The following is a 10,802-nucleotide window of genomic DNA, read 5'->3' as shown; positions in this document are numbered from 1 at the left end:
AGGAGGGTGGTGAAGCACTGGATGGGTTACCTAGGGAAGTGGTGGAATCTCCTTCCTTAGAGGTTTTTAAGGTCAGGCTTGACAAAGTCCTGGCTGGGATGATTTAGTTGGGAATTGGTCCTGCTTTGAGCAGGGGGTTGGACTAGATGACCTCCTGAGGTCCCTTCCAACCATGATATTCTATGATTCTATGATCAAGGATGGAGGGTTGAATGGATGGATGCATGGATATATCTAAGGATGGTGAGACATAGCTGAAAATGGACATAGCTGAAGATGGAGAGATGGTGGGACATAGCTGAGAATGGATATAGCTGAAGATGGAGAGATGATGGAACGTAGCTGCATAGCTGAGAATGGAGGGCTGAATGGAGGGCTATCGCTGGGATATATTCTCCTCTCCCTAGAGCCAGGTGAAGGGCAGGAAGTTGCAGAGCATGCTGTTCAATGATCATAACAGTCAGCTGTGTGTGTGCGTGTTCCTCTGGCACAGCAGATCCCGAGAGAAACCTCAAGGACCACAGACTCTGATAAGGTACGAAGGCACCCGGCCAGGTTTATTGCCAAACGAAACAGTCTCCAGCTCCCCAGATCAGATGTCTACAGTTCTGCTAGTACACATGTGCTCCCTGACGTGGACCGGCTCAGTCAGTGGCGGGAATTACTACTGCCCCCTAGGCCAGACCAAGACAACTACACAGAGGTGCAGTCTTATACACAGGTATAAACAAGTTACACATCACTTCTGATGTATTGAGGTACAACCCCTCTACACAATATGGTGCCACCTATCACCTTGTATATGTTGGTTCAAGCAAAACAACTCTATCCATCATATTATCCTTTTGACCCTGTCTTTAGGATGGGTCAGCATGTTCTATGTGGAATGTGTTAGTATCAGAGCATTCTGGTACTATCCTGGCATATGTTTATATCTCTAATGTCCAGTACCTTTCAGGTATGTGTTTTTTTGCAACATCAGTCTTCTTTTTGCCAGCTTATGTGAGCAGGGTCTGCCTTTAGCTTACAGCTTTGCTTTGCTTTATGTTAGCAAAGTCTTAACCATTACTTTAGCTCAGGCCTTAGGCCTCATACTGGGCCTCTGATATAAGGGTTTATGTTTCAGGGCCTTACTACAGCTGAGTTACTAAAGTCCTCAAATCATAGTTTAAAGCAGCAGTTTTCAAACTTTTTGAGCTGAGCCCCCCACTTAAGTTACAATTTTGGGTTGTACCCCCCCAATACCTGCCCCTCTCCCACGAGGTTTTCAGGGTGGGGGAAGGTGGTGCTATGGTCTCTGGAGGCAGAGCGAGAGACGGAGCCAGCACTGGGTGTGCAGGTGTTTACACTGACCCCCAGGCTGGATGGCCTGCTGAGGTGAGTCAGGGATGGAGGTGGCGCTCCCTTTCCAACTCTCCCCCCTGCATGGTGCTGCCCCGCATCCCACAGAATATTCCTTAGGGAGCATGCCCCCCAGTTTGAAAACCTCTGGTTTAAAGACTTCAAGTTACAGAGAATCCACCATTTACACTAGTTTAAACCTGCAAGTTACCCATGCCCCAAGCTGCAGAGGAAGGTGAAAACCCCCCAGGGTCTCTGCCAATCTGACCTGGGGGGAAATTCCTTCCCAACTCCAAATATGGCGATCAGTTAGAATGGGGGTGGCCAACCTGAACCTAAGAAGGAGCCAGAATTTACCAATGTACATTGCCAAAGAGTCACAGTAATATGTCAGCAGCTCCACATCAGCTCCCCCCTCTCCGTGCCTCCCACCCACTGTCAGGCTAACCGATCAGCGCCTCCCCATCCCTCCCTGCACCTCCCTATCAGCTGTTTTGTGGCATGCAGGAAGCTATAGGGGGGTGGGGGAAGGAGTGAGGGCATGGCTGGATCAGGGGAGGAGGTGGGAAAGGGTGGAGTGGGGGCAGGGCCTGTGACAGAGCCAGGGGTTGAGCAGTGAGCACCACCTGGCACATTGGAAAGCTGGCACCTGTAGTTCTAGCCCTGGAGTCGGTGCCTATACAAGGAGGCGCATATTAACTTCTGAAGAGCCACATGTGGCTCTGGAGCCACAGGTTGGCCACACCTGAGTTAGACCCTGAGCATGTGGGCAAGACCCACCAGGCGATACCTGGGAAAGAATTCTCTGTAGTAACTCAGAGCCCTACCCATCCAGTGTCCCATCACCAGCATTGGGGATTTTTGCTATAGGCAGTCACCAATGGGCCACATGCCATCATAGGCAGTCCCATCATCCGTCCATAAACTTATCAAGCTCAGTCTTGAAGCCAGTTAGGCTTTTTCCCCCACTGTTCCCCTGGAAGGCTGTTCCAGAACTTCACACTTCTGATGGTTAGAAACGTTCGCCTAATTTTGAGCCTAAACTTGTTGAGGGCCAATTTATATCCATTTGTTTTTGGTGCTTAACTTAAAGTAACTTCTTTCCCTCCCTATTTATCCCTCTGATGTATTTCTAGAGGACAATCCTATCTACCCTCAGCTTTCTTTTGGTTAGGCTATACAAGGCAGGCTCTTTGAATCTCCTCTCATAAGGTAAGTTTTCCATTCCTCTGATAACCCTAGTAGCCCTTCTCTGCACCTGTTCCAGCTTGAATTCATCTTTCTTAAACATGGGAGACCAGAACTGCACACAGTATTCCAGATTAGGTCTCATCAGTGCCTTTTACAATGGTACTAACTCTTCCCTGTTTCTACTGGAGATACCTCACCTGATGCATAGTAGGACCCTGTTTCCTGTTGTAGGCCTGTTATTTGCACCGATCTTGGGCTGGGGGCTTTAAAAAGCAAAAGAAAAATGGCTAAAGCCGCCCAGATGCTCAGAGAGAGGGCACAGAGAAAAGCACATGGAAAAATGGAGAGGCTAAATCACATACAGGGATTGCAAAAGCAGAAGGCAGTCTAAGAGGGGGCTATACAGCAAAGCTGTGTGTGTAGGGGGGATGTCTGTGTGTGCATGGCTGTGTGTGTGCTGGGATCAGTATGTGTGTGTGCAGAGATCACTGTGTGTGTGTGTGTGTGTATAGGGAGCAGCATCTGTGCATGTCGTGTGCGTGTCTTCAGGGATTAGTGTGTGTGTGCACAGTGATCACTGTGTGTCACTATGTGTGCACACAGGGATCACTGTGTGTGTCCATTGCTGTGTGTGTGCACAGGGATCACTGGGTATGTTAATCATTCTGTGTGTGTGTGTGCGTGCGCACGTGCGCAGGGATCAGTGTGTGTGTGTGTAGGGAGCAGTGTCTATGTGTCGCTGTGTGTGTGTGTGTCTGTGTGTTTGTGTTCAGGGATCAGTGTGTGTGTGTCACTGCATGTGCACAGAGATCACTGTGTGTTCTCATCGCTTTGTATGTGTCTGTGTACTGCTATGTGTGTGCGCAGTGATCATTGTGTATGTGTATATTGCTATGCGTGCAGGATGGGTGTGCAGGGATCAGTGTGCGTGTGTGTGCAGAGACCAGTGTGTGTGTAGGTGTGTGCACTGCTGTGTGTGCAGGGATCAGTGTGTGTTTGTGTGCAAGATCAGAGTGTGTGTGTCATTGTGTGTGTGTGTATGCAGGGATCAGTGTGTGTGCACAGAGATCAGCGTATGTGTTGTTCGTGCAGGGAACAGTGCATGTGTATTGCTCTGTGTGTGTGTGTGCAGGGATCGCTGTGTGTGTATGCAGGAATCAATGTTTGTATGCGAGCATTGCTGTGTGTGAAGGCACCAGTGTGTGGGGAGGGGCGAGGAGGGGACTTCTTGCAGAGTTTGCAACGTGGTGGTTTCCTTCTCCCTCCTCAACTATGATTGTCCAGCTCCTCCCCTTCCTCCACCTCTGAGCTTCACCAGAGGAGAGTGGAGCTTGGACAGAGCAGGGACATCTATTGGGCTGGAGGGGGAATGCTATGCTCTGCACACACACAGCCCCTTCACTGCACCCCCTCCCACACACACACTGCTCTTGTACTGCACCCACCTTTCCACAGCCCTTGCATTGCTCTTCACACACACAGCCCTGATCGCTACACCCCCGCTTCTGCACTGCAACCTCCCACACACTCCCTGCATCGCAACCCCTGCATTCCTCCTCCCGCCAGCCCCTGCATTGTACCACCCACTCACACAACACTTGCATTGGTCCAGACACCTCCCACCTCCCCCCCTTTACCAGCCCTCTACAACCTGACCTGTGGTCTCTACACTGCCCACCTCTCTCACTCCTGGGATCCCTTTTTAATTCCATGCTCTGCGAGGGTTGCCGCCTGTCCAGGTTTTCCCAGGAAAACCCTTTTCCCTTTGTTGAGATATCTGTCCTGGGAAGTCTGTCTGGGTGCTTGGTTCGTGCTATCAGCTGTCCAGTGTGATGGGCTCAGGACCGTCCCAGCTGTATCTAACAGGTGGCAGCCCTACAGATCTTCCAAAGGTCCTGGGTTTTGTGGGACTGTCCTGCTTTGACCCCAACCCCCCTGTCGCGGTTGAAGCAGCTCTTATCCTGTGGGGATGGCTGAAATCAACTCCCCGCTCTAGGCATTCTGCCCTGATCCCTGACACATGGAGTTGAAGCAACGCTCATACTTGGCTCAGCCCCGCTGAGGGGGGAGCGAGGGCATGGCCAGGCCAAACACAAACGTTGCTGTGACTCCACACACCAGGAACCAGGGCGTAACGCCCAGAGCGGGGAGCTGAGCCCAGCCAGCCCTGCAGGACTGAACCTGCCACTATAGGGTGAGTATGAGACAGGCTCACTCTGAAACCCACCCCCCCACCTACCCTGGGGGCAGCACCTGTCCCTCCAGGGGCCTTCCACCCCAAGGCAGCACCGAGCCCCTGCATCCACAGGCCTCTTTTCCCCTGGGGGCAGCACCCATCCCACTACAGCCACTTGAAATATTGGGAGGTATAACCCTACCCCAGCCTGTGCTGCCCAACCCCTCCCCGGGCTGAGCACACCCTGCCATCCACCTCCCCTGATTTACCTCCACTCCTTTGCAACTTGGCTTGTGCTCCCCACGCTGCCCACCTCCATCTCTGCTGGGATCCCTTTCTGATTCCACCCGCTGGCCAGCTACCAGGTTGCCTCACCAATCCTCCCCCGCATCCCCACCAGCCTGCACTCTCCACACTGCCCACCTCCCGCAATTTACCATGTCCCTGCAGCCTGGCCTGCACTCCCCACACCACCCTCCACCCTGCTGCTGGGATTTCTCCCCAATTCCCATTCTTTGCCTGCATGTCCCACGCTGCTGTCTCCTCTATTGCTGGGATCCATTCCCCAGTTTACCACTCCCCTCCCACCTGGCCTGTGCTCTCCACGCCACCTACCTCCCTCACTCCTGGGATCCTTCTCTGATCTCACACCCCAACACCCAACCTGCCTTCCCCACACTGCCTGCCTCTCCACTGCAGACATCCTTGATCCAACAAGAACTAGAAACCAAGATACAAAAGATCTTTTTTTTCCCTTTCTTTTTTTGCTAATCCTTATTTCTGAGAGGGGGAACAACCTATTTACAAAGGTCACTTTATACAGTGCACAAATCGATTGGTTGCGAGATGCCAAAACCAACCCTGCTTCTCCCATTGTGGGGCCCAAAGATTTTAAATCCTCATGAACGTGAGGGCTAAATGAATGAGTGTGAACTGAACATGGCTGAACTTTAATGGGGTGGAGGGAATAACTGCAAAGGGAAGGAGGAGGTGGAGTGTACTCAGGTGAACACACTGGATAACACTGAGAAATACACACACACATATGAACACAAGCATAAATATAGAAGCAAAAATACAATTACACAGAACTATACATGTACACACCCAAGGAGCTACGCACCCTCCCCTATTCAGAGATAAACACACACACAGCAACAGGCACCTACCCACATGTATATCTGTACGCATATACAAGAGAGAAAGACACACTAAAATACACACAGATTTAAGCACACATATTGACTTACACACAGAGACAATACACAGCTATATAGATTTATACACCCATGTATGCAGACAAACACACCCACACATAGATTGACCCACATACACATACAGAGGCAAACATACCAGGATACACACATAGATTTGCATGCACACATAGACACGCACACACACACACGCACACACAAATACATTCTCTCTCACGCACAGACAACAACAATGAATTTGTAACCCATTAAGCAGAGTATATCAGAACCAGGCCCAGATCCTCAAAGGTATTTAGGTGCCTTGAGGATCTTGGTCCAAATGCGATGGGATACTACAGTCAGAGGGTGTCAATTTTACAATCTGAGAGGGGCAATCCAAGAGTGAGAGATTTACAGTCTGAAGGACAGTCTGTTGGTGACAGATTGTGACAATGAAATTGACACTCAGAGGTGACAGGGCATTACAGACTAGGATGAGAAGTCAAGACAATCTGCCGGTGCCAGTCAGAGGTTGATTACATTACAATACCTAAAAGAAATATCCCATACTGAGAAGAATCTCAAATCCAGACAATATGCATTTTTGCTCTTTCCCCCGCTGATGGATGGGCTGAATTTCCAAGAGGCAAGTGTGGAAGACACATTACCGGTTACATCCTCTTCATCTTGTAGGCCCTGCTGGCTCCAGGATGTGGCTCCAGCTCATTGCTGGGAGAGGTGAAGGTGAAGAAGCTGTTGCTGGATTCATCCGCAGGTGGGGATGTGGCAAAGAAGGGTTTGAAGTGGAAGTCTCCTTCCCCACACCTGCCCCGGACCGGCGTGGCATCCCCAGGGAACTTGGCAGCATTACCTAGGAAGGGGGTGATACAGGGTCAGTGGGATGCTGGATTCTCTATCAAGATAGACATTAGTGACAACAGTAGTGTGACAATTCAGGGATTGAACATAGAATCTCCAAATCTAAGACCATGGGTGACCACGGCTTGATTTAAATACAGGAGCTAAGGTTGGGTTTGTCACAGGACATGGTGGAATTTGAAGGCTTAATTTAGACCTAAATCCATTAGCCTGGATTTGTAAACCTTTTGATGAGAAGGTACCAGCCATGAAAGAGACAAATGCAATGCTCAAGAGTCCAGCTCCCAAAATTCATGAGATTTGCTTACAAAATCATGATGTTCTTAAAATTACAGGGGTTCTGTACCATTTATTGGTCACAGTTTCCCTCTTTTCTCTGCAACCATGGGGGCTAGGAACTTACCCCTTTTTAAAACACACCAAATGCCCAGAGACTCACAGTAAAGTTTGTGTGTTGGTGATACCACATGGCTAGCTAAGGTTGGAGAAATTAGAAGGGATGTTCAAAGCTTTCGGATTCAGAGTGTGAATTAACCCATGTTCTGGAGAAATCCCCTCTGAGGGAGGAGAAAGGAGCTTAATCTCCATGGTCCATTCAGTCCATGGTCTCTCCTCTTAGGCTGCCAAGGAGGGGGGCTATTAGTGTGAGTGGGGTTTGATAGATGGACAACTGTCCAAGCTGAGAACCCATCAACTTGTCTCACACAGGAGTGTCTAATCAAATATTTCACATCACTTGGAGAGTGACTGCTCTGTGTGAAGCCCTTCTCCTTCAAACACACACACATATGTGCCTCCTCCTGTCTTATGGCATGGAGGGAGAGTTCAGTCTCTATAGCTCACTAAACTCTTGTCCCCTCCACTAATAGTGTCAGTGTAGTCACTCCTTATGCCTGCTTTTGCAACCCCTGTGAGTAGTGAAATGAGAACTCTCCACAGATCTTACCCAATGGGAAGCCAAAGACAGCAGGCTGAGGCACCATGGGAGGCTCGTGGGCAGCCTCCTGATTAGCCATGGCAACGTTGCGCAGACGGAGGCTGTCATAGAGGCCCTGGAGCTTCTTGTACTGGCGATTCCGCTCCATGAGCTTCTCAGAGAGCTCGCTGAACTTCTTCTTGTACTCCTCCAGCATCTTCTTCAGGGAGGAGACCTCGCTTTTCATGGAGGTCAGTTCCATGTCCTTGCTCTGCAGCTGCTGAGTGTACACCTTCTCCATCTGCTTCAGGTGTCCCTCAGCCTTGCTGTAGGTGTATTCCTGGTACAGGTGCTCCTGGTGAACCTGCAATGTGGTGATTATGACAGGTGTGACAGGCTTCTTTGACCACTAATTGTCAAAGGAAAGTGAAGTCACTGCATCTGAGATATCGTAGCATGACTACAGTGTACCAAAGGAAGAATGGTCTGGTGTTAAGGTGCTGGACTTGGACTTATGAGATCTGGATTTAGTTCCCATTGCTGCCACAGTGACTTTGGGTAAGTCACTTACGTCAATATTCTCAAGAGGGACTCAAATTTAGGGTTGCCAATGTGAGACATCTACGGACTGATTTTCAGATGTACTGAGCACTCCACACTCCAGCTGAAGCTGATAAGAGCTGTGGGGTGCACAGTGTGATGTTATTGACATAAACTGTGACTGTATAAATCCTTGTTGCAACCAAGGTCCTATGGTTGCACCAGGTCTTATACAAGGAGGCCAAGTGGGGTGTCTATGGAAAGGTTGTAGTCTGCTGGTTATGATTATGCTGTCTGTATGTGTGTATCTTTTTTTTTTTATTCAAAGTTATGAATATTGACTATGTATTTGTTTGGTTCTAAGTAACCTCAGTGAAGCATTTGGTCAGCTTCTTTGGAAAGGACTATTCTCAGTAAGTGCCCAATCAAGAAACACTTAACTAACAATGGATTTTGTGAGATGCCAATCCACATCTGAGCTTTCCTGGGAATATTCACACTCACATGTAAAGAATGGTGTCGGCCTGCAAAAAGTGCATCATTCATAGACATGTGACTTGCCCAGGTGACTGCAAACTCCATCTTGTTGAGGGAATTTTACACAGCAGAACAAAGGGGTTCCACCCACAAGAGAAAGACTATATAAGGCCCTGAAAACCCCTCCATTTTGTCTTCATCTAGCTCAAAAGATAGCCTCTCCATCCCAAAGAAACTGGAACAAAGGACAGTAACTACGGGGATGGGAGGGTGGGGGGTTGGGGTGAGTAATTGCTGGACCCAGACTAGAAAGGAGTCTAGTCTGTAAAAGAAGCAGATTGGAACATCTCTGAGAGTGAGATTTACCTGCATTTAGTTTCCTACTGTATTAGCCTTAGATTTGCATGTTTTTGTTTTATTTTGCTTGGTAATCTACTTTGTTCTGTCTGTTATTACTTGAAAACACTTAAATCCTACTTATTATACTTAATAAAATCACTTTTTGCTTATTAATTGACCCAGAGCAAGTCATTAATTCCTGGGAAAGCAAAAAACTGTGCATCTCTCTCTATTAGTGTTACAGAGGGTGAATAATTTATGAGTTTACCCTGTATAAGCTTTATACAGACTAAAACGGATTTATCTGGGCTTTGGATCCCATTGGGAACTAGGGTATCTGGGTGCTAGAGACAGGAGAACTTTTTAAGCTGTTTTCAGTTAAGTCTTCAGCTTGTGGGGGATGTGGTTCAGTCCTGGGTCTGTTTGTAGCAGGCTAGCGTGTCTTTCTCAACAAGACAGGCTACTTAAGTCCCAAGCTGGCAGGGAAAATGGGCTCAGAAGTAGTCTCAGCACATCAGGTGGCAGTCCCAAGGGGGTTTCTGTGACTCAACCTGTCACACACAGCATCTCTGTAAATCAGGTCATATGGGTCTGATGTTGAGCACTCAAATGTGAGGCTCCTAAAATTAGTGGACACTTAAAAATGTTGCTTTAATGTCCGTACTTCAGTTCTCTACATGTAAAATGGAGATAGTAATAGAAACATATTTCTCCTTGAGGATAATTCATGAATGTTTGTGAGGTGCTTTGATACTGTTGTGATGTAAGAAAGAAAGAATGTATAGCAAAGATGGAGAGAACTTTCCACGGTGACAGATGAGAAAGAGAGGAATGGCTAAAAGAGTGATAATGTTTTACACTGACAGTTGGACAGAGATGGAGGGAGGGAGAAGTGCAAATGCCACATTCCGGTGATTTTGAACCGGAGAGTGAACCTTCTCTGTGGTCCCAACAAAACCAAACAATGGGATTTCTTAATCCTATTCCATTCCCTTTGGCTCCTTTCCACAGTTTTCAGGCCAAAAAATATAGCATGCTGGCCCTCCCTTTGGAGTCACCTAGGTGTCAGCTCTGCCCTCAATGTACGAGATATAGGTAGCCATAAAGACTGAATTTTGGATTTTTCATTCCTTTAACAAACAAAATCGCTTCCCAATTATATATTCAGAGACACTTTTGAAAGTGTCTACCTATCCTAGGACATCATGCTGATGCCCCACCTTGGGTGGATTTACCTGGTATGTCCAGAAGGAGAGTGCACGGGAGCTGATGTCCAGCACACTCTCTGGCCGAAGTCCAGCCAACACCATGGCCTTGTGTTCTTCAGAGGGACTTAGCTCGGTGCGAACAATGTCTAGCTTGCCAGAGAGGGCACTGTTGCAGGCAGGACAGACTGCTGGTGAACGGCTGAATTCCCCACTACCGTGCTGGTCACAGAAGATGTGTGAGCAAGCCGTGACCCAGGCATAGCCTGAGAGCTTGACACGGCACTTGCGGTAATTGCACAGCAACATATCCTCACACACGGACATTTCAATGGAGCCAATAGCAAGGGTGTTGACTCCAAAACAAATACCCCCTAGTGGAAAGGAATCTGCCACTCACCACACCAAACCTATAGAGCAAAACAAACATACAAGCTGGGATTCTTAAAGGGGCATAAAAGAGTTAGGTGTCCAACTCCCATTGAATTATGGGACTCAGACATCTAACTTCCTTATGCTGCATTATAAATTCCACCCTAAAAGCT

At 48.3% G+C, this 10,802-nt stretch overlaps 1 protein-coding gene across 1 annotated transcript; it reads right to left on the bottom strand.

Moving 5' to 3' along the window:
- Nucleotides 1-6,572: 6,572 nt before the first annotated feature.
- LOC127032860 (E3 ubiquitin-protein ligase CCNB1IP1-like) lies at nucleotides 6,573-10,687 on the bottom strand. Its single transcript, XM_050920455.1, is given in 4 exon segments — nucleotides 6,573-6,772; nucleotides 7,727-8,060; nucleotides 10,288-10,632; nucleotides 10,634-10,687. Coding segments are annotated over 4 exon segments (933 nt in total).
- Nucleotides 10,688-10,802: the final 115 nt, after the last annotated feature.

This window comes from Gopherus flavomarginatus, chromosome 12 (genome assembly GCF_025201925.1).
Source record: "Gopherus flavomarginatus isolate rGopFla2 chromosome 12, rGopFla2.mat.asm, whole genome shotgun sequence".
Taxonomy (NCBI): domain Eukaryota; kingdom Metazoa; phylum Chordata; order Testudines; family Testudinidae; genus Gopherus; species Gopherus flavomarginatus.
This window is presented reverse-complemented; position numbering and strand designations above follow the sequence as displayed.